We start from the raw sequence: 24,768 nt of genomic DNA, 5'->3' as shown, positions 1-24,768 counted from the left end.
TCTAAAACTGTTTGAATGGTGTCTGTGAGTATAACAGAACTCATATGGCTGGCAAAAACCTGAGAGATTCCTTTACAGGAAGTGGCCTGTCTGACCATTTATTGGCTTTCTTTGACATCTCTTTCCAAAACAAAGGATCTCTGCAGTAACGTGACACTTCCCACGGCTCCCATAGGCTCTCAGAGCCCGGGAAAAAGCTGAATGTCGTCATTCCAGCCCCAGGCTGAAACACATTATCGCCTTTGTCAAGTGGCCGATCAGGGGACAGTGGGCTTAGGCGCGTGCACTGGTCGCCCCCGTCTTTCTTTTTTTTCCTCTATTTACCGAAACGCAGATTCCCGGTCGGAATATTATCGCTTTTTTACGAGATAAATTGCATAAAAATTGATTTTAAACAGCGGTTGACATGCTTCGAAGTACGGTAATGGAATATTTAGAATTTTTTTGTCACGAAATGCGCCATGCTCGTAACCCTGATTTACCATTTCGGATAGTGTCTAGAACGCACGAACAAAACGCCGCTGTTTGGATATAACGATGGATTATTTGGGAACAAACCAACATTTGTTATTGAAGTAGAAGTCCTGGGAGTGCATTCTGACGAAGAACACCAAAGGTAATAACATTTTTGTTATAGTAAATCTGATTTTGGTGAAGGCTAAACTTGCTGGGTGTCTAAATAGCTAGCCCGTGATGGCTGGGCTATGTACTTAGAATATTGCAAAATGTGCTTTCACCAAAAAGCTATTTTAAAATCGGACATATCGAGTGCATAGAGGAGTTCTGTATCTATAATTCTTAAAATAATTGTTATGCTTTTTGTGAACGTTTATTGTGAGTAATTTAGTAAATTGTTAGTAAATTCCCCGGAAGTTTGCGGGGGGTATGCTAGTTCTGAACGTCACATGCTAATGTAAAAAGCTGTTTTTTGATATAAATATGAACTTGATTGAACAAAACATGCATTTATTGTATAACATAATGTCCTAGGTGTGTCATCTGATGAAGATCATCAAAGGTTAGTGCTGCATTTAGCTGTGGTTTGGGTTTATGTGACATTATAAGCTAGCTTGAAAAATGGGTGTCTGATTATTTCTGGCTGGGTACTCTGCTGACATAATCTAATGTTTTGCTTTCGTTGTAAAGCCTTTTTGAAATCGGACAGTGTGGTTAGATTAACGAAAGTCTTGTCTTTAAATAGCTGTAAAATAGTCATATGTTTGAGAAATTGAAGGAATAGCATTTCTAAGGTATTTGAAAATCGCGCCACAGCTGGCTGTTACGTAGGTGGGACGATTTGGTGCCACCTAGCCCAGAACTCTGCAACTCAGGAACATTCACTGTCTTCTTGGTAATCAACTCCAGTGTAGATTTGGCCTTGTGTTTTAGATTATTGTCTGCTGATAGGTGAATTCATCTCCCAGCGTCTGGTAGAACGCTGGATTTTTCCTTTGCTTAGCTTTATTCCATTTCTTTTTATCCTGGAAAACTCCCCAATCATTAAGGATTATAAGCATACCCATAACATGATCCACCCACCACTATGCTTGAAAATATGGAGAGCGGTACCCGTTAAGGTTTTGTGTTGAATTTGCCCCAAACATATTTTGAATTCAGGACAATTTGAATTGCTTTGCCACAGTTTTTGCAGTATTACTTCAGTGCCTTGTTGAAAACAGGATGCATGTTTTGGAATATTTGTATTATGTACAGGCTTCCTTCTTTTCACTCTGTGGAGTTACTGCAATGATGTTGATTCATCCTCAGCTTTCTCCTATCACAGCCATTACACTTTGTAACTGCTTTAATGTCACCATTGGCCTCATGGTGAAATCCCTGAGCGGTTTCCTTCCTTTCCGGCAACTGAGTTAGGAAGGACGCCTGTATCTTTGTAGTGACTGTGTGTATTGATACAGCATCCAAAGTGTAATAACCTAAATAACTTAACCATGCTCAAAGGGATATTCAATGTCTTTTTTCACCCTTTTTTTCATCTACCAGTAGGTGCCCTTTTATGCGAGGCATTGGAAAACCTCCCTGGTCTTTGTGATTGCATCTGTGTTCACTGCTCGACTGAGGGACCTTACAGATAATTGTATGTGTGGAGTACAGAGATGAGACAGTCATTAAAGAAGCCCCCCAATTCATGCACCAGACCCATTGAATCTCTTCCTAGTGGAGAGGCTACACAGGCAGCATGCGTAACTAAGTTAACTCAGTGTGGACCACAGTGACAATACATAGCCAGCGGTTGTTCTTTCCTTTAAATGTCTTGCACCCCCTGCAATCATCCAGCTATGTTTGTGTCACCCTCATAGGTTTGCCCTGGAAGTTGGGACAGAGGAAGGCCTAGACGCATCATCACATCACATGCCATCTGGGCTATATTTTGCCCTGTCGTTGATGACACTTCGTAGAGTCCCAGGAATTCTTCCTTTGGTTGTAGATCTGCATCTACAAAGAGTCAAACATATTGACTCCAGATCAACTCCTGATATACCCTGGCTGGATTCAAACATATTGACTCCTGATCAACTCCTGATCTATCCTGGGTGGATTCAAACATATTGACTCCTGATCAACTCCTGATATATCCTGGGTGGATTCAAACATATTGACTCCTGATCAACTCCTGATATATCCTGGGTGGATTCAAACATATTGACTCCTGATCAACTCCTGATGTATCCTGGGTGGATTCAAACATATTGACTCCTGATCAACTCCTGATATATCCTGTGTGGATTCAAACATATTGACTCCTGATCAACTCCTGATATATCCTGGGTGGATTCAAACATATAGAATAATGATCAACTCCTGGTATATCCTGGGTTCCATCAATGATACGTGCGAACTGGAACACTGGCATTGATGAACCGATCCTGTAGGTTCATGCTCTACAACATTCGCAGAGTACGACCCTGCCTCACACAGGAAGCGGCGCAGGTCCTAATCCAGGCACTTGTCATCTCCCGTCTGGATTACTGCAACTCGCTGTTGGCTGGCCTCCCTGCCTGTGCCATTAAACCCCTACAACTCATCCAGAACGCCGCAGCCCGTCTGGTGTTCAACCTTCCCAAGTTCTCTCACGTCACCCCGCTCCTCCGCTCTCTCCACTGGCTTCCAGTTGAAGCTCGCATCCGCTACAAGACCATGGTGATTGCATTGATGTTGTTTCCGACACAATTTCTTTGACGATTGTATTGCCCACCAGCTTCAAAATGTAGTTTTGCCTTTGGGGACTGGTGAAATCAAAGTGACCTTTCAGCCAGGTGGTCAGCTCTGCATCGCCCTCTGCCTTGTACTTTAGAAGCTGGCTGAAATTCCCACTCTCCTTATCAACGCCCCGAAAAGCCTGACTTCACACCCCCAACAATCTTCATCAGATTTCTCCTCGCTTGTTGCTGCTGTCTTTCATGCTCATGTGAAAGTTGCACATTAACAGGCTTTGGCTCCTGAATCTAAGTCATCACAGCTAGTTTGTGACACAGAGGAGCCCCTTTAAGGAGGGGTTGTAATGGAGCCCAGTATAATCTTAATACCATTACTCCTGAAAGTAGAGTCCTATTTGACAGGGTTGGACTAGGTATGACATTCACATCTCTCTCTCTCTCTCTCTCTCTCTCTCTCTCTCTCTCTCTCTCTCGTCACCATCCTCATGCTCTCTCTCTCTGCCCTGTCACCATCCTCATGCTCTCTCTCTCCCTGTCCTGTCACCATCCTCATGCTCTCTCTCTGCCCTGTCCTGTCACCATCCTCATGCTCTCTCTCCCTGTCCTGTCACCATCCTCATGCTCTCTCTCTCTCCCTGTCCTGTCACCATCCTCATGCTCTCTCTCTCCCTGTCCTGTCACCATCCTCATGCTCTCTCTCTCCCTGTCCTGTCACCATCCTCATGCTCTCTCTCTCCCTGTCCTGTCACCATCCTCATGCTCTCTCTCTCTCTCTCCCTGTCCTGTCACCATCCTCATGCTCTCTCTCTCTCCCTGTCCTGTCACCATCCTCATGCTCTCTCTCTCCCTGTCCTGTCACCATCCTCATGCTCTCTCTCTCTCCCTGTCCTGTCACCATCCTCATGCTCTCTCTCTCCCTGTCCTGTCACCATCCTCATGCTCTCTCTCTCTCCCTGTCCTGTCACCATCCTCATGCTCTCTCTCTCTCCCTGTCCTGTCACCATCATCATGCTCTCTCTATCCCTGTCCTGTCACCATCCTCATGCTCTCTCTCTCCCTGTCCTGTCACCATCCTCATGCTCTCTCTCTCCCTGCCCTGTCACCATCCTCATGCTCTCTCTCTCCCTGCCCTGTCACCATCCTCATGCTCTCTCTCTCTCTATCCCTGTCCTGTCACCATCCTCATGCTCTCTCTATCCCTGTCCTGTCACCATCCTCATGCTCTCTCTCTCCCTGCCCCGTCACCATCCTCATGCTCTCTCTCTCCCTGTCCTGTCACCATCCTCATGCTCTCTCTCTCTCTCTCCCTGCCCCGTCACCATCCTCATGCTCTCTCTCTCCCTGTCCTGTCACCATCCTCATGCTCTCTCTCTCCCTGCCCTGTCACCATCCTCATGCTCTCTCTCTCTCCCTGTCCTGTCACCATCCTCGTGCTCTCTCTCTCCCTGTCCTGTCACCATCCTCATGCTCTCTCTCTTCCTGTCCTGTCACCATCCTCATGCTCTCTCTCTCCCTCTCTCTCTTTACTCTGAACGCACCAGAGTGAAAATGAAATAAATATTATCAGTAAACAAGTGGTGTTTCTTGCCCTGACGTTCAGGAATGGATTACTAACCATTTCTAATCTGAACGGCAATGATTATTATTATAGAAACATTGACTCATCTCTTGTTCTACTGTGGACTTCTATCATCTGTCCCTTGTTGCTCAGTTGGTAGAGCATGGTGTTTGCAACGCCAGGGTTGTGGGTTCGATTCCCACGGGGGACCAGTACAGAGAAAAAAAATTATGAAATATATGCATTCACTACTATAAGTCGCTCTGGATAAGAGCGTCTGCTAAATGACGTGAATCTGACTGGTGATTATTATAGAAACATTGACTCATCTCTTCTTCTACTGTAGACTTCTATCATCTGATTGGTTCTCATTTTCTCTCAACTGACTTTTCTTATTTTCTGAGGCTCAAAAAACTGATGAAGGTCACTGCCACCCTTCCTCTTGCTCATGATGACATCACTGTGAATGAAAGCTGACTGTAATACAACTGATGAATGTCACTGCCACCCTTCCTCTTCCTCATGATGACATCACTGTAAATTAAAGCTGACTGTAATACAACTGATGAATGTCACTGCCACCCTTCCTCTTCCTCATGATGACATCACTGTGAATGAAAGCTGACTGTAATAAAACTGATTTCACTTTAATCAAACAAACACTAATAATGCTATTTATCATAAGGAAGTACAGCTATACAGTATCCTATACAGTACAGCGATACAGTATACTATACAGTATACTATACAGTACAGTTATACAGAACAGCTATACAGTATACTATAGAGTACAGTTATACAGTACAGCTATACAGTACACTATACAGTATACTATACAGTACAGTTATACAGAACAGCTATACAGTATACTATAGAGTACAGTTATACAGTACAGCTATACAGTATCCTATACAGTACAGTTATACAGAACAGCTATACAGTATACTATAGGAATATGTAATAAATTAAAGCTACTACTGTCTACATAAATTACAGATGCAGCACAACATAAATGATTGACACTTTACTCAGACTTCACCTGGGCTTTCTGACCAATAGAACGTAATAAAGACATTAACGTGAGTTGAATACGTCCGTGAGCACCATTGTTGGTCGCTGGGTGAATGTGTGGCTAATTAACTTTCCAGGTAACTTAGCTATGATAGCTAACGTTAGTGGTCGCTAGGTGAATGTGTGGATAATTAACGTTCCAGGTAACTTAGCTATGATAGCTAACTTTAGTGATGGTTGATTGATTAGCACTCGCAAATCGGTCCATTTTCACCAAAAACTTTTGTTTCCACTCCATGCAATTACTGACACTTTTTAGCAAAATATTATTTATTTCCACAATTACAGTTCCAGCGCAAAATGACGTATTGACGTTGACGTTAAAACATCACAATCGACAGTGATATAGCCTACGTAACACTCATATTACGTTCTAGTTTTACACTTTTTAATACATTTGAAAGTAATGAAATAGCACAGCAAATCTTTTATTTATTTATATTATTTATATCAATATATTTGGGGGATATTTTGAGCATATTTGAATATTGGATGTGTCCCCCCAATATATGTTATAATTCCGGCACTGGGATACACTCTTTGTGTAGAAAGTGGATTTTATGGCATTTAAAGCCACAGTGATACATTGTACAGCACACGTGTCTCAGAAGTCCAAGAAGCTGGACATTATATCTGCAGCAGAGAAGAAGAACAACAAGACAGGCTTTATAATTTAGAGTAATATACAAGTGGCCAACCAAGATCACCTGTTCATAGCTGTTTCAACATGAATCCAGCAAGGAGATTCACCTGGTGGAGATCTATGTATTACCTGGAAGTCTAGAGAATGAAGGGCAATGGGTAAAGGCTGAAAATGGATCCATCATAATGATTCTACATGTTATAGTATGAACCTGGATCCATCATAATGATTCTACATGTTATAGTATGAACCTGGATCCATCATAATGATTCTACATGTTATAGTATGAACCTGGATCCATCATAATGATTCTACATGTTATAGTATGAACCTGGATCCATCATAATGATTCTACATGTTATAGTATGAACCTGGATCCATCATAATGATTCTACATGTTATAGTATGAACCTGGATCCATCATAATGATTCTACATGTTATAGTATGAACCTGGATCCATCATAATGATTCTACATGTTATAGTATAAACCTGGATCCATCATAATGATTCTACATGTTATAGTATGAACCTGGATCCATCATAAAGATTCTACATGTTATAGTATAAACCTGGATCCATCATAATGATTCTACATGTTATAGTATGAATCTGGATCCATCATAATGATTCTACATGTTATAGTATGAACCTGGATCCATCATAATGATTCTACATGTTATAGTATGAACCTGGATCCATCATAATGATTCTACATGTTATAGTATGAACCTGGATCCATCATAATGATTCTACATGTTATAGTATGAACCTGGATCCATCATAATGATTCTACATGTTATAGTATGAACCTGGATCCATCATAATGATTCTACATGTTATAGTATGAACCTGGATCCATCATAATGATTCTACATGTTATAGTATGAACCTGGATCCATCATAATGATTCTCCATGTTATAGTATGAACCTGGATCCATCATAATGATTCTACATGTTATAGTATGAACCTGGATCCATCATAATGATTCTACATGTTATAGTATGAACCTGGATCCATCATAATGATTCTACATGTTATAGTATGAACCTGGATCCATCATAATGATTCTACATGTTATAGTATGAACCTGGATCCATCATAATGATTCTCCATGTTATAGTATGAACCTGGATCCATCATAATGATTCTACATGTTATAGTATGAACCTGGATCCATCATAATGATTCTACATTTTATAGTATGAATCTGGATCCATCATAATGATTCTACATGTTATAGTATGAATCTGGATCCATCATAATGATTCTACATGTTATAGTATGAACCTGGATCCATCATAATGATTCTACATGTTATAGTATGAACCTGGATCCATAATAATGATTCTACATGTTATAGTATGAACCTGGATCCATAATAATGATTCTACATGTTATAGTATGAACCTGGATCCATCATAAAGATTCTACATGTTATAGTATGAACCTGGATCCATCATAATGATTCTCCATGTTATAGTATGAACCTGGATCCATCATAATGATTCTACATGTTATAGTATGAACCTGGATCCATCATAATGATTCTACATGTTATAGTATGCCATGGCCTTTACTGGCCAAAGGTTAAACTGCTGTTATGTTTATGATATACTATGGTGTTGTTGATGAACACTGTTTTACAGTATGTCATGGCCTTTTCTGGCCAACTGCTGTTATGTTTATGATATACTATGGTGTTGTGTCACTAGACTTTGACCAGATATTATTGCATCCAAAGATCAACTGTACCTAGAACATAGATACAGAGCCACTTGTTATCAGGAAGCTGCTCTCTCAGAACAACGGAAAATATCTCAATGACTTGACATGTTCTGGTTGTGAATTCAGGCTACAAGGTAAGAATCTTCCCAGGGATTATTGTAAAGTGTGTAGAGAAATTAAATGTATGGTGTTATTTTAGTATAGTGACTGACAGTAAAACACTCAGATCTAAAAGTCCATTTCACCTGGGACAGTTATGTGACAGTTCAATCATACAAAATGGCGCTAACTGGGCGTAGGCAAGTCAAATTCAAAAACATATTGTTCATATATTCGTATATTGTGGTTATTTTACAATTTGTATATTTTTATGTATAAGTTGTAAATCGTCTTTCAAAATATCGTAAAATTTGTTTTCTAAATTACAATGAGCTCCTCTTTCCTGTGTAATTTGGTTTGAAACCACTGAACATACTTTTCTTAACATTGTTATTATGAATAAAATTAGATGCGTGGGGTGAATTCGTTCTGTGCCCATCTGTGTGCCCCAGGGTGATCGCTCCTACACTATCTACAATCTAAAAGGGTTCTTTGGCTGTCCCCATAGGAGAACCCTTTGTAGAACACTTTTTTTGGTACTAGGTAGAACCCTTCTGGGTTCCGTGAAGAACCCTTTCCACAGAGGGTTCTACATGGAAGCCAGAAGGGTTCTACCTGGAACCCAAAAGCGTTCTCCTATGGGGACGGCCGGAGGACCCGTTTGGAACCCTTTATTCTAAGAGTGTACTGTATCATAGGTCTATAGACTTGTCTTCTCAAAACAGGCTTAAAACACAACAAGCAGCAAACAAACATGTTCTCTTTATAATCTACAGTTAACTCCTTTCACTCAGGAAGGTATGTTGTGTGAAAGAGAGACAAAAATATTGTGGAGAGACTAACAACAACTTACACTTCCTCAAAACAGTTTGTGTGTATTCATTAGTGCCCACCGTAGCAAAACGTTTGGCAACAGAAACCGTTTAGGTCACATTGTACAGCGTTTAGAGTAAACGGTTTATGTTTTATTTAACATCTTAAAACTGTTGGCTGTGGAGTAAACTAATGAATACAACCCAGGTTGTCGCCTACGACTCGGCATGTTGATACCTGCCTCTTGCTGAAACCTGAACGTAGCCTGAGGGGTATACTATGATACAGGCTTGATATACTGGTTTTCTAAAGCTAGCCAGCTTCAGTTAGCTTCACATTCCAGCTCAGGCCTCACCCATCAGAATATACACAACAGAACAGAAAAAAATCGCAATGAAGTTTCAAGGTGAGAATCCTGCCAGGGATTATTGTAAAGTGTATAGATAAATTAAATGTAATGTTAGTATAGTGAATGACAGTAAAACACTCCTGACAGTCTACTACTACTGAGACAGGTTGGTGTAATGTTAGTATAGTGAATGACAGTAAAACACTCCTAACAGTCTACTACTACTGAGACAGGTTGGTGTCAGTTTAATCATACAAAATGGAGCTGACTGGACGTGGTCAAGTCAAATTCAATATATCAATATTCATATATTATAGTTCTACATTTAACATTTCATATGATAATGTAATTGTATCATAGTTCCTCTATAGTGTAGTGATTCTCTACATTTCATATGATAATGTAATTGTATCATAGTTCCTCTATAGTGTAGTGATCCTCTACATTTCATATGATAATGTAATTGTATCATAGTTCCTCTATAATGTAGTGATCCTCTACATTTCATGTGATAATGTAATTGTATCATAGTTCCACTATAGTGCAGTGATCCTCTACATTTCATATGATAATGTAATTGTATCATAGTTCCTCTATAGTGCAGTGATCCTCTACATTTCATATGATAATGTAATTGTATCATAGTTCCTCTATAGTGCAGTGATCCTCGCTATATGAGCCACTTCACAATTCCAACCAAGTGACCCAATTGGTGCCAATGGCGCGATGCGTAGGTTGTTGGCCTTTTACATGTGCGACCTGGGTTCACTTCCCTGCCCAGCTGTTTGCTACATTGGTGTCAAAAGTGGTATGGTGTCTGTGAGAACATCAGAATGGACCGGATGTGTGAGGGGTCTGAGTAGTCGAAGCACGGGACTAATTAACATATTGATACTGGGTTAACACTATTTATACTGATACTGGGTTAACACTATTGATACTGATACACTATTGATATTGATACTGGGTTAACACTATTGATACTGATACTGGGTTAAACCTATTGATACTGATACTGGGTTAACACTATTAATACTGATACTGGGTTAACCCTATTGATATTGATACTGGGTTAACACTATTGATACTGATACTGGGTTAACCCTATTGATACTGATACTGGGTTAACCCTATTGATATTGATACTGGGTTAACCCTATTAATACTGATACTGGGTTATCCCTATTGATACTGATACTGGGTTAACCCTATTGATACTGATACTGGGTTAACCCTATTGATACTGATACTGGGTTAACACTATTCATACTGATACTGGGTTAACACTATTCATACTGATACTGGGTTAACCCTATTGATACTGATACTGGGTTAACCCTATTGATACTGATACTGGGTTAACCCTATTTATACTGATACTGGGTTAACACTATTTATACTGATACTGGGTTAACCCTATTTATACTGATTCTGGGTTAACCCTGTTTATACTGATACTGGGTTAACCCTATTAATACTGATACTGGGTTAACCCTATTTATACTGATATTGGGTTAACCCTATTTATACTGATACTGGGTTAACCCTATTGATACTGATACTGGGTTAACACTATTTATACTGATACTGGGTTAACCCTATTGATACTGATACTGGGTTAACCTTATTGATACTGATACTGGGTTAACACTATTTATACTGATACTGGGTTAACCCTATTAATACTGATACTGGGTTAACACTATTGATACTGATACTGGGTTAACCCTATTGATACTGATACTGGGTTAACACTATTTATACTGATACTGGATTAACCCTATTTATACTGATACTGGGTTAACACTATTAATACTGATACTGGGTTAACCCTATTGATACTAATACTGGGTTAACACTATTAATACTGATACTGGGTTAACCCTATTGATACTGATACTGGGTTAACACTATTGATACTGATACTGGGTTAACCCTATTGATACTGATACTGGGTTAACACTATTGATACTGATACTGGGTTAACACTATTTATATGTTAAGGGCTCTAACATTGGAACAAAACTATTTGTCTCCCTCTTGATGTTGCTTGCAGTTCCTCTCTCTCTTCCTGCATTCCTCTAACCCCTCCCTCCCTCCCTCTAACCCCACCCCTCTGGCAGAACCAGGAAGTCCATCCCCCTTCACAAACTCTCTTCTGAGGAAACGAAACTGATCTGAGTCTCTGTGTCGTCTGTCTGTGTGAGAGTGAACAACCGTCTAAATGGCTCAACAGGGAGTTCTGCTGCACCAGGACCAGTTCTGTTGTTCTGTCTGTCTGGATCTACTGAAGGAACCAGTCACCATCCCCTGTGGACACAGTTACTGTAGGAGCTGTATTGAGGGCTGCTTGGATCAGGATGTTCTGAAAGGGGTCTATAGCTGTCCTCAGTGCAGACAGACCTTCAGTCCGAGGCCTACGCTGAGTAAAAATAACATGTTGGCTGAGGTGGTGGAGAAACTGAAGAAGACAGGACTCCAGGCTGCTCCCCCTCCTGCTCTGTGCTATGCTGGACCTAGAGATGTGGCGTGTGATGTCTGTACTGGGACCAGAAAGCAGAAAGCCCTCATGTCCTGTCTGGCGTGTCTGGCCTCTTACTGTGAGACTCACCTCCAACCTCACTACGAATCTCCAGCTTTCAAGAAGCACAAGATGGTCAAAGCCACCGCACAACTACAGGAGAAGATCTGCTCTCATCATGACAAACTGCTGGAGGTTTACTGTCGTACCGATCAGCAGTGTATCTGTCTGCTGTGTGTGATGGATGAACATAAAGGCCATGATACAGTGTCAGCTGCAGCAGAGAGGACTGAGAAACAGGTAAGACCAGAACAACTTGTTGGTGACTGTCTGATAAACAAAGAATTAAAGATACAGTAGGAACTGAGGCTGTTTGAATATGAGATCATTCAAATGAAATGAATCCTCAGCAGAACAAATATGAACACAAACCTTGAGTATATAGATATGTTAACCCAGATTCTCCAGATGTATCACCATTTTATAATGTCAAACACTATTATCATTCTGAATGGCCTTTTATGAGTCCAAAGTTCAGTCTCAACCTGTTGATACATGTAGTCCTACCATAAAAACTATAGTCATTCACATAGCAACAAATAAATATCATTTAGTAAATGGACCATCCATTTTTTTAGACCTTCCTCTCTATGGGCCCTATGTCACATTACTATACTATTGATCTACTGGACTAATAAAGCTTGATAGCTCATTGAAGAGTGATTCTCCACAGAGGCGGCTGGGGATGAGTCAGCAGAAGGTCCAGCAGAGATTCCAGGAGAGAGAGAAGGAGCTGAAGGAGCTCCAACAGGCTGTGGAGTCTCTCAAGGTGAGTATTGTTGACCAGAGGAGACACACCATTTCACCTGTCTCCTCCAGTCAGAGAGAGAGAGAGAGAGAGAGGTAGAGGGGCCCCTATCCAATCCCACTGACCCCACTGTTGGGAACAGGTTGTCACTGCTGAGGCAGTGAAGAAAGTAGAGGAGGATGGGTCAAGGCTGAGGGATCCTGAGAGGATCCCTGTGAGTAGTAGATCTGTGACAGCACAGAGGGACGGGCCAACGAGGGATATATGCTTCAGTAAGGTTGGCTTCTTAGTGTTCATAGCAAATGGTTATCAACTGTACCGCAGAAATGGAATGTAAATCACAGAAAAAAAATATGTTTTGGTGGCAGCTGCAGAGAAGTATTTGGTCATACTAGATTTGACTTCAGAAGAGTTCCAGGGTGTGTTGAGTGGTGGTGTCCCGTCCTCCCAGGTCGTTGGCCTGGTGCAGGAGCAGATAGGGTCAAAGTAGTGGAATGGGGTAGTGGGTTTTAATGAGTGTAGGGTTAGTTGGCCTGGTGCAGGAGCAGATAGGGTCAAAGTAGTGGAATGGGGTAGTGGGTTTTAATGAGTGTAGGGTTAGTTGGCCTGGTGCAGGAGCAGATAGGGTCAAAGTAGTGGAATGGGGTAGTGGGTTTTAATGAGTGTAGGGTTAGTTGGCCTGGTGCAGGAGCAGATAGGGTCAAAGTAGTGGAATGGGGGTAGTGGGTTTTAATGAGTGTAGGGTTAGTTGGCCTGGTGCAGGAGCAGATAGGGTCAAAGTAGTGGAATGGGGTAGTGGGTTTTAATGAGTGTAGGGTTAGTTGGCCTGGTGCAGGAGCAGATGGGGTCAAAGTAGTGGAATGGGGGTAGTGGGTTTTAATGAGTGTAGGGTTAGTTGGCATGGTGCAGGAGCAGATAGGGTCAAAGTAGTGGAATGGGGTAGTGGGTTTATAATGAGTGTAGGGTTAGTTGGCCTGGTGCAGGAGCAGATAGGGTCAAAGTAGTGGAATGGGGTAGTGGGTTTTAATGAGTGTAGGGTTAGTTGGCATGGTGCAGGAGCAGATAGGGTCAAAGTAGTGGAATGGGGTAGTGGGTTTTAATGAGTGTAGGGTTAGTTGGCCTGGTGCAGGAGCAGATAGGGTCAAAGTAGTGGAATGGGGTAGTGGGTTTTAATGAGTGTAGGGTTAGTTGGCCTGGTGCAGGAGCAGATAGGGTCAAAGTAGTGGAATGGGGTAGTGGGTTTTAATGAGTGTAGGGTTAGTTGGCCTGGTGCAGGAGCAGATAGGGTCAAAGTAGTGGAATGGGGTAGTGGGTTTTAATGAGTGTAGGGTTAGTTGGCCTGGTGCAGGAGCAGATAGGGTCAAAGTAGTGGAATGGGGTAGTGGGTTTTAATAAGTGTAGGGTTAGTTGGCCTGGTGCAGGAGCAGATAGGGTCAAAGTAGTGGAATGGGGTAGTGGGTTTTAATGAGTGTAGGGTTAGTTGGCCTGGTGCAGGAGCAGATAGGGTCAAAGTAGTGGAATGGGGTAGTGGGTTTTAATGAGTGTAGGGTTAGTTGGACTGGTGCAGGAGCAGATGGGGTCAAAGTAGTGGAATGGGGGTAGTGGGTTTTAATGAGTGTAGGGTTAGTTGGCATGGTGCAGGAGCAGATAGGGTCAAAGTAGTGGAATGGGGTAGTGGGTTTTAATGAGTGTAGGGTTAGTTGGCCTGGTGCAGGAGCAGATAGGGTCAAAGTAGTGGAATGGGGTAGTGGGTTTTAATGAGTGTAGGGTTAGTTGGCCTGGTGCATGAGCAGATAGGGTCAAAGTAGTGGAATGGGGTAGTGGGTTTTAATGAGTGTAGGCTTAGTTGGCCTGGTGCAGGAGCAGATAGGGTCAAAGTAGTGGAATGGGGTAGTGGGTTTTAATGAGTGTAGGGTTAGTTGGCCTGGTGCAGGAGCAGATAGGGTCAAAGTAGTGGAATGGGGTAGTGGGTTTTAATGAGTGTAGGGTTAGTTGGCATGGTGCAGGAGCAGATAGGGTCAAAGTAGTGGAATGGGGTAGTGGGTTTTAATGAGTGTAGGGTTAGTTGGCCTGGTGCAGGAGCAGATAGGGTCAAAGTAGTGGAATGGGGGTAGTGGGTTTTAATGAGTGTAGGGTTAGTTGGCCTGGTGCAGGAGCAGATAGGGTCAAAGTAGTGGAATGGGGTAGTGGGTTTATAATGAGTGTAGGGTTAGTTGGCCTGGTGCAGGAGCAGATAGGGTCAAAGTAGTGGAATGGGGTAGTGGGTTTTAATGAGTGTAGGGTTAGTTGGCCTGGTGCAGGAGCAGATAGGGTCAAAGTAGTGGAATGGGGTAGTGGGTTTTAATGAGTGTAGGGTTAGTTGGCCTGGTGCAGGAGCAGATAGGGTCAAAGTAGTGGAATGGGGGTAGTGGGTTTTAATGAGTGTAGGGTTAGTTGGCCTGGTGCAGGAGCAGATAGGGTCAAAGTAGTGGAATGGGGTAGTGGGTTTTAATGAGTGTAGGGTTAGTTGGCCTGGTGCAGGAGCAGATGGGGTCAAAGTAGTGGAATGGGGGTAGTGGGTTTTAATGAGTGTAGGGTTAGTTGGCATGGTGCAGGAGCAGATAGGGTCAAAGTAGTGGAATGGGGTAGTGGGTTTATAATGAGTGTAGGGTTAGTTGGCCTGGTGCAGGAGCAGATAGGGTCAAAGTAGTGGAATGGGGTAGTGGGTTTTAATGAGTGTAGGGTTAGTTGGCCTGGTGCAGGAGCAGATAGGGTCAAAGTAGTGGAATGGGGTAGTGGGTTTTAATGAGTGTAGGGTTAGTTGGCCTGGTGCAGGAGCAGATAGGGTCAAAGTAGTGGAATGGGGTAGTGGGTTTTAATGAGTGTAGGGTTAGTTGGCCTGGTGTAGGAGCAGATAGGGTCAAAGTAGTGGAATGGGGTAGTGGGTTTTAATGAGTGTAGGGTTAGTTGGCCTGGTGCAGGAGCAGATAGGGTCAAAGCAGTGGAATGGGGTAGTGGGTTTTAATGAGTGTAGGGTTAGTTGGCCTGGTGCAGGAGCAGATAGGGTCAAAGTAGTGGAATGGGGTAGTGGGTTTTAATGAGTGTAGGGTTAGTTGGCCTGGTGCAGGAGCAGATAGGGTCAAAGTAGTGGAATGGGGTAGTGGGTTTTAATGAGTGTAGGGTTAGTTGGCCTGGTGCAGGAGCAGATAGGGTCAAAGTAGTGGAATGGGGTAGTGGGTTTATAATGAGTGTAGGGTTAGTTGGCCTGGTGCAGGAGCAGATAGGGTCAAAGTAGTGGAATGGGGTAGTGGGTTTTAATGAGTGTAGGGTTAGTTGGCCTGGTGCAGGAGCAGATAGGGTCAAAGTAGTGGAATGGGGTAGTGGGTTTTAATGAGTGTAGGGTTAGTTGGCCTGGTGCAGGAGCAGATAGGGTCAAAGTAGTGGAATGGGGTAGTGGGTTTTAATGAGTGTAGGGTTAGTTGGCCTGGTGCAGGAGCAGATAGGGTCAAAGTAGTGGAATGGGGTAGTGGGTTTTAATGAGTGTAGGGTTAGTTGGCCTGGTGCAGGAGCAGATAGGGTCAAAGTAGTGGAATGGGGGTAGTGGGTTTTAATGAGTGTAGGGTTAGTTGGCCTGGTGCAGGAGCAGATAGGGTCAAAGTAGTGGAATGGGGTAGTGGGTTTTAATGAGTGTAGGGTTAGTTGGCCTGGTGCAGGAGCAGATAGGGTCAAAGTAGTGGAATGGGGGTAGTGGGTTTTAATGAGTGTAGGGTTAGTTGGCCTGGTGCAGGAGCAGATAGGGTCAAAGTAGTGGAATGGGGTAGTGGGTTTTAATGAGTGTAGGGTTAGTTGGCCTGGTGCAGGAGCAGATGGGGTCAAAGTAGTGGAATGGGGGTAGTGGGTTTTAATGAGTGTAGGGTTAGTTGGCATGGTGCAGGAGCAGATAGGGTCAAAGTAGTGGAATGGGGTAGTGGGTTTATAATGAGTGTAGGGTTAGTTGGCCTGGTGCAGGAGCAGATAGGGTCAAAGTAGTGGAATGGGGTAGTGGGTTTTAATGAGTGTAGGGTTAGTTGGCCTGGTGCAGGAGCAGATAGGGTCAAAGTAGTGGAATGGGGTAGTGGGTTTTAATGAGTGTAGGGTTAGTTGGCCTGGTGCAGGAGCAGATAGGGTCAAAGTAGTGGAATGGGGTAGTGGGTTTTAATGAGTGTAGGGTTAGTTGGCCTGGTGCAGGAGCAGATAGGGTCAAAGTAGTGGAATGGGGTAGTGGGTTTTAATGAGTGTAGGGTTAGTTGGCATGGTGCAGGAGCAGATAGGGTCAAAGTAGTGGAATGGGGTAGTGGGTTTTAATGAGTGTAGGGTTAGTTGGCCTGGTGCAGGAGCAGATAGGGTTAAAGTAGTGGAATGGGGTAGTGGGTTTTAATGAGTGTAGGGTTAGTTGGCCTGGTGCAGGAGCAGATAGGGTCAAAGTAGTGGAATGGGGTAGTGGGTTTTAATGAGTGTAGGGTTAGTTGGCCTGGTGCAGGAGCAGATAGGGTCAAAGTAGTGGAATGGGGTAGTGGGTTTTAATGAGTGTAGGGTTAGTTGGCCTGGTGCAGGAGCAGATAGGGTCAAAGTAGTGGAATGGGGTAGTGGGTTTTAATGAGTGTAGGGTTAGTTGGCCTGGTGCAGGAGCAGATAGGGTCAAAGTAGTGGAATGGGGTAGTGGGTTTTAATGAGTGTAGGGTTAGTTGGCCTGTTGCAGGAGCAGATAGGGTCAAAGTAGTGGAATGGGGGTAGTGGGTTTTAATGAGTGTAGGGTTAGTTGGCCTGGTGCAGGAGCAGATAGGGTCAAAGTAGTGGAATGGGGTAGTGGGTTTTAATGAGTGTAGGGTTAGTTGGCCTGGTGCAGGAGCAGATGGGGTCAAAGTAGTGGAATGGGGGTAGTGGGTTTTAATGAGTGTAGGGTTAGTTGGCATGGTGCAGGAGCAGATAGGGTCAAAGTAGTGGAATGGGGTAGTGGGTTTTAATGAGTGTAGGGTTAGTTGGCCTGGTGCAGGAGCAGATAGGGTCAAAGTAGTGGAATGGGGTAGTGGGTTTTAATGAGTGTAGGGTTAGTTGGCCTGGTGCATGAGCAGATAGGGTCAAAGTAGTGGAATGGGGTAGTGGGTTTTAATGAGTGTAGGCTTAGTTGGCCTGGTGCAGGAGCAGATAGGGTCAAAGTAGTGGAATGGGGTAGTGGGTTTTAATGAGTGTAGGGTTAGTTGGCCTGGTGCAGGAGCAGATAGGGTCAAAGTAGTGGAATGGGGTAGTGGGTTTTAATGAGTGTAGGGTTAGTTGGCATGGTGCAGGAGCAGATAGGGTCAAAGTAGTGGAATGGGGTAGTGGGTTTTAATGAGTGTAGGGTTAGTTGGCCTGGTGCAGGAGCAGATAGGGTCAAAGTAGTGGAATGGGGGTAGTGGGTTTTAATGAGTGTAGGGTTAGTTGGCCTGGTGCAGGAGCAGATAGGGTCAAAGTAGTGGAATGGGGTAGTGGGTTTATAATGAGTGTAGGGTTAGTTGGCCTGGTGCAGGAGCAGATAGGGTCAAAGTAGTGGAATGGGGTAGTGGGTTTTAATGAGTGTAGGGTTAGTTGGCCTGGTGCAGGAGCAGATAGGGTCAAAGTAGTGGAATGGGGTAGTGGGTTTTAATGAGTGTAGGGTTAGTTGGCCTGGTGCAGGAGCAGATAGGGTCAAAGTAGTGGAATGGGGGTAGTGGGTTTTAATGAGTGTAGGGTTAGTTGGCCTGGTGCAGGAGCAGATAGGGTCAAAGTAGTGGAATGGGGTAGTGGGTTTTAATGAGTGTAGGGTTAGTTGGCCTGGTGCAGGAGCAGATGGGGTCAAAGTAGTGGAATGGGGGTAGTGGGTTTTAATGAGTGTAGGGTTAGTTGGCATGGTGCAGGAGCAGATAGGGTCAAAGTAGTGGAATGGGGTAGTGGGTTTATAATGAGTGTAGGGTTAGTTGGCCTGGTGCAGGAGCAGATAGGGTCAAAGTAGTGGAATGGGGTAGTGGGTTTTAATGAGTGTAGGGTTAGTTGGCCTGGTGCAGGAGCAGATAGGGTCAAAGTAGTGGAATGGGGTAGTGGGTTTTAATGAGTGTAGGGTTAGTTGGCCTGGTGCAGGAGCAGATAGGGTCAAAGTAGTGGAATGGGGTAGTGGGTTTTAATGAGTGTAGGGTTAGTTGGCCTGGTGCAGGAGCAGATAGGGTCAAAGTAGTGGAATGGGGTAGTGGGTTTTAATGAGTGTAGGGTTAGTTGGCCTGGTGCAGGAGCAGATAGGGTCAAAGCAGTGGAATGGGGTAGTGGGTTTTAATGAGTGTAGGGTTAGTTGGCCTGGTGCAGGAGCAGATAGGGTCAAAGTAGTGGAATGGGGTAGTGGGTTTTAATGAGTGTAGGGTTAGTTGGCCTGGTGCAGGAGCAGATAGGGTCAAAGTAGTGGAATGGGGTAGTGGGTTTTAATGAGTGTAGGGTTAGTTGGCCTGGTGCAGGAGCAGATAGGGTCAAAGTAGTGGAATGGGGTAGTGGGTTTATAATGAGTGTAGGGTTAGTTGGCCTGGTGCAGGAGCAGATAGGGTCAAAGTAGTGGAATGGGGTAGTGGGTTTTAATGAGTGTAGGGTTAGTTGGCCTGGTGCAGGAGCAGATAGGGTCAAAGTAGTGGAATGGGGTAGTGGGTTTTAATGAGTGTAGGGTTAGTTGGCATGGTGCAGGTGCAGATAGGGTCAAAGTAGTGGAATGGGGTAGTGGGTTTATAATGAGTGTAGGGTTAGTTGGCCTGGTGCAGGAGCAGATAGGGTCAAAGTAGTGGAATGGGGTAGTGGGTTTTAATGAGTGTAGGGTTAGTTGGCCTGGTGCAGGAGCAGATAGGGTCAAAGTAGTGGAATGGGGTAGTGGGTTTTAATGAGTGTAGGGTTAGTTGGCCTGGTGCAGGAGCAGATAGGGTCAAAGTAGTGGAATGGGGTAGTGGGTTTTAATGAGTGTAGGGTTAGTTGGCCTGGTGCAGGAGCAGATAGGGTCAAAGTAGTGGAATGGGGTAGTGGGTTTTAATGAGTGTAGGGTTAGTTGGCATGGTGCAGGAGCAGATAGGGTCAAAGTAGTGGAATGGGGTAGTGGGTTTTAATGAGTGTAGGGTTAGTTGGCCTGGTGCAGGAGCAGATAGGGTTAAAGTAGTGGAATGGGGTAGTGGGTTTTAATGAGTGTAGGGTTAGTTGGCCTGGTGCAGGAGCAGATAGGGTCAAAGTAGTGGAATGGGGTAGTGGGTTTTAATGAGTGTAGGGTTAGTTGGCCTGGTGCAGGAGCAGATAGGGTCAAAGTAGTGGAATGGGGTAGTGGGTTTTAATGAGTGTAGGGTTAGTTGGCCTGGTGCAGGAGCAGATAGGGTCAAAGTAGTGGAATGGGGTAGTGGGTTTTAATGAGTGTAGGGTTAGTTGGCCTGGTGCAGGAGCAGATAGGGTCAAAGTAGTGGAATGGGGTAGTGGGTTTTAATGAGTGTAGGGTTAGTTGGCCTGGTGCAGGAGCAGATAGGGTCAAAGTAGTGGAATGGGGTAGTGGGTTTTAATGAGTGTAGGGTTAGTTGGCCTGGTGCAGGAGCAGATAGGGTCAAAGTAGTGGAATGGGGTAGTGGGTTTTAATGAGTGTAGGGTTAGTTGGCCTGTTGCAGGAGCAGATAGGGTCAAAGTAGTGGAATGGGGGTAGTGGGTTTTAATGAGTGTAGGGTTAGTTGGCCTGGTGCAGGAGCAGATAGGGTCAAAGTAGTGGAATGGGGTAGTGGGTTTTAATGAGTGTAGGGTTAGTTGGCCTGGTGCAGGAGCAGATGGGGTCAAAGTAGTGGAATGGGGGTAGTGGGTTTTAATGAGTGTAGGGTTAGTTGGCATGGTGCAGGAGCAGATAGGGTCAAAGTAGTGGAATGGGGTAGTGGGTTTTAATGAGTGTAGGGTTAGTTGGCCTGGTGCAGGAGCAGATAGGGTCAAAGTAGTGGAATGGGGTAGTGGGTTTATAATGAGTGTAGGGTTAGTTGGCCTGGTGCAGGAGCAGATAGGGTCAAAGTAGTGGAATGGGGTAGTGGGTTTTAATGAGTGTAGGGTTAGTTGGCCTGGTGCAGGAGCTGATAGGGTCAAAGTAGTGGAATGGGGTAGTGGGTTTTAATGAGTGTAGGGTTAGTTGGCCTGGTGCAGGAGCAGATAGGGTCAAAGTAGTGGAATGGGGTAGTGGGTTTTAATGAGTGTAGGGTTAGTTGGCCTGGTGCAGGAGCAGATAGGGTCAAAGTAGTGGAATGGGGTAGTGGGTTTTAATGAGTGTAGGGTTAGTTGGCATGGTGCAGGAGCAGATAGGGTCAAAGTAGTGGAATGGGGTAGTGGGTTTTAATGAGTGTAGGGTTAGTTGGCCTGGTGCAGGAGCAGATAGGGTCAAAGTAGTGGAATGGGGTAGTGGGTTTTAATGAGTGTAGGGTTAGTTGGCCTGGTGCAGGAGCAGATAGGGTCAAAGTAGTGGAATGGGGTAGTGGGTTTTAATGAGTGTAGGGTTAGTTGGCCTGGTGCAGGAGCAGATAGGGTCAAAGTAGTGGAATGGGGTAGTGGGTTTTAATGAGTGTAGGGTTAGTTGGCCTGGTGCAGGAGCAGATAGGGTCAAAGTAGTGGAATGGGGTAGTGGGTTTTAATGAGTGTAGGGTTAGTTGGCCTGGTGCAGGAGCAGATAGGGTCAAAGTAGTGGAATGGGGTAGTGGGTTTTAATGAGTGTAGGGTTAGTTGGCCTGGTGCAGGAGCAGATAGAGTCAAAGTAGTGGAATGGGGTAGTGGGTTTTAATGAGTGTAGGGTTAGTTGGCCTGGTGCAGGAGCAGATAGGGTCAAAGTAGTGGAATGGGGTAGTGGGTTTTAATGAGTGTAGGGTTAGTTGGCCTGGTGCAGGAGCAGATAGGGTCAAAGTAGTGGAATGGGGTAGTGGGTTTTAATGAGTGTAGGGTTAGTTGGCCTGGTGCAGGAGCAGATAGAGTCAAAGTAGTGGAATGGGGTAGTGGGTTTTAATGAGTGTAGGGTTAGTTGGCCTGGTGCAGGAGCAGATAGGGTCAAAGTAGTGGAATGGGGTAGTGGGTTTTAATGAGTGTAGGGTTAGTTGGCCTGGTGCAGGAGCAGATAGGGTCAAAGTAGTGGAATGGGGTAGTGGGTTTTAATGAGTGTAGGGTTAGTTGGCCTGGTGCAGGAGCAGATAGGGTCAAAGTAGTGGAATGGGGTAGTGGGTTTTAATGAGTGTAGGGTTAGTTAGAAGTGTGTTTTTTAGTATTATCATAATTTCCCCTTTTCCTATTTTGTATCCCATAATATCATGGATTTATATTATAGTCCAGTTGAGGCAGGTGAGATGCCTTTGGATATACGATGTAATAAATTGTCATTAGCTTATTGGGTTGAAAGGCTGTGAGGTTGAGCATCCCACTGCTACTGTTCTAGATGACTGTTGGGAATATACTAGTAGACAAGGCAGTGGTTTTGGTTGGACAGTTGGAAAGCTTGCTGATGAGAGTAGTTTCAGGGAGTTGGAGGTTGGCCCTTTCTGTGGTCATAGGGGATGTTCCTCCATGGTTACTCCCAGATCCTGTTGTTGATCTAACCTTGGTAGACAAAAGGAAAGATTGGGTCAGAAGTCAGTGATAAAGGGAAACTGGTTGACAATTACATTGGTAGAAGTTGTTATGCTTTTTTACCTCTTTTCACAGATGGATCCAAGGACCCAGATAGTGGGCCCACAGGAGCAGGTGTTTACCTTCCTGAATGTGATGTGCAGATATGTAGAAGACTAACAGATGAACTGTCAGTGTACTCAGTTGAACTGTTGGTGATAATAGTTGTCCTCCAGTGGGTGGAGGACGTACAGCCTGTTAGAATTATAGTATCCTCAGATTCTCTGTCTGTATTGAATAGTTTATCATCTGGTAAATCTATTAGGAGTGACCTACTATTGGAGGTATTAATGTTATTATGGAGAATTGAGAGCCTATTTTCCAAATGTATTTTGTCAAAAATGTAAAATGTAAATGGAGGGTATTGTCAATGAAACGGTGGAGCATGTGTTGTTATATTGTTGTAAGGATGTTGAAGAGAGGGAAAGATTGAAGTGTAGGGTCATTGAGGTTGGACGGGGTTGGATGGGGGAGGGTCTATTAGAAGTTAGTAGGGATCTTTTTTATTTTCTCAGAAGTACTGAGTTAGGTAGGAGGATTTAGAAATGGTGTAAACCGTGATTGAACGAACACTCCAGCACAGTAGGAGGCGCCATGCTCCTTTAACGTTGGTTTGAGGACCGCCATTATACCATAGAAGAAGAAGAAGTTGGTAACGTGAGGTTTTGTCGTTCGTAAAGAGTGCAGCTATTCTTTTGCCTATTTTCCAAATGTATTTTGTCATGGTGGGAGGGTTTGTTTACTGGTTTCCGCTGTTTATCGGTTAGAGTTGAGGAGGGAGTAGGGTAGTTTGATGTCCTCAACCGAGTGGAGAAGAAACGCTGTCTCTTCAGGTGCGTTGTGGAGAATGGTGTGGAGGAATTATTGATCCTGGTCGGTGAACAGGTGGGAGAGGAACATATACACTCTGTATCCAGAATGAACAAGGCGGTGGTTGTGGTAATGTAAAAGGTGAGTCTTGTTACCCGGCTAGTTACCAGTATGATTTATGTGAGGGGTTGTGTTGGTGCTGATTTCGACAAGAGTAGTGGTGTCTAATCTGCCTCCGTTTATTACCACCGAACAGATCCGTAAAGAGTTGGTTCGTTTTGCTAAATGTGGAAGTGTTTTTCTGAACGAAATTCAAGGTTAAACAGGGGAGGGGTGGTACACAGGGTTTGTTAGCACACAGGAGCCCAGTGATATAATATTATATATATAATATTACTATATGTCCCAGCTGTTTGCTGTGGTTTTGAAGTAATTATCTTCCAGCCCGCGTTAACCTTGTAGGTTTACCTCAGGTAACTTATTATTAACTATCCTTGTAGGTTTACCTCAGGTAACTTATTATTAACTATCCTTGTAGGTTTACCTCAGGTAACTTATTATTAACTATCCTTGTAGGTTTACCTCAGGTAACTTATTATTAACTAACCTTGTAGGTTTACCTCAGGTAACTTATTATTAACTATCCTTGTAGGTTTACCTCAGGTAACTTACTATTAACTCTCCTTGTAGGTTTACCTCAGGTAACTTATTATTAACTAGGTTACAGCTATTTAGTGAGGAAGCTCACTGTTCAACTGGTTATAGATTGTAGTGACTTACAGGGATGGTTGGCGCAAAGCCTTCAAACGTTAAACATGTTCTGGTCATGGTTAACTGTATATATATTTTTTTATTATATAAAAATGTGTAAATTCTCAACAAATCGCATGTCCCTGTTCTCTTTTTCAAGATGTGGCCGATTTAAACAGTCAGAAGAAAGAATAAAAAGAAATAACCTTTTTTATTTGTTTCTAAATGGCTGCTGGGTAATATGATAATCGTTGAAATCTGTTGGTTCGTAGACGTCAAATAGAGAGAATGCTGCGCAGGTTCACTGAGTTGTAAACCTAATGGATAGGTGGAGATCATTGATTTGTAGCTCTGACTCAGTTGCTACCTCAGATTATGAGCCTATCAAGTGTGGTGAATGAGGTATGTAGTTCCCACAGAAGACCACAGGGAGGAGCAAGAGAGATATAAACCCATACAGTTTATCTCTTTAAATACCCTGAACCTAACAATCAATCTAATGTATTTATGAAGACCTTTTTACATCAGCAGATGTCACAAAGTGCTGTACAGAAACTCTAACCCTACGTATAACCTGTTTTATCCTGAACCCTAATTCTAGGGTAGGGTAGCCTAGAACCCCTTTAGAAACTATTATAGTAATAATATTATGTTAGTAAATACCATTATAGTACTAAATAGGTTCTATTGTTATTTTTTAAATAAACCTATGTATAGTACTTAGCATTTAACTGTTTTTTTTTGTTATTTTATTATATTTATTATTTAGAGGAGTCTGTCT

General features: G+C 43.5%; 1 protein-coding gene across 1 annotated transcript in view; it reads left to right on the top strand.

Moving 5' to 3' along the window:
• Positions 1-7,967: 7,967 nt before the first annotated feature.
• The window catches only part of LOC145875806 (tripartite motif-containing protein 16), a 20,055-nt gene continuing 3,254 nt past the window's right edge, over positions 7,968-24,768 (top strand). Inside the window, exons 1-3 of the mRNA XM_082971618.1 lie at positions 7,968-8,311; positions 11,562-12,259; positions 12,693-12,788. Coding sequence (XP_082827744.1) covers positions 11,663-12,259; positions 12,693-12,788 — 693 coding nt within the window. The 5' untranslated portion in view covers positions 7,968-8,311; positions 11,562-11,662. The remainder of the gene's footprint in view (positions 8,312-11,561; positions 12,260-12,692; positions 12,789-24,768) is intronic.

The sequence above is a fragment of the Salmo salar genome, unplaced genomic scaffold (assembly GCF_965601325.2).
Source record: "Salmo salar unplaced genomic scaffold, fSalSal1 ptg000358l, whole genome shotgun sequence".
Classification (NCBI taxonomy): domain Eukaryota; kingdom Metazoa; phylum Chordata; class Actinopteri; order Salmoniformes; family Salmonidae; genus Salmo; species Salmo salar.
This window is presented reverse-complemented; position numbering and strand designations above follow the sequence as displayed.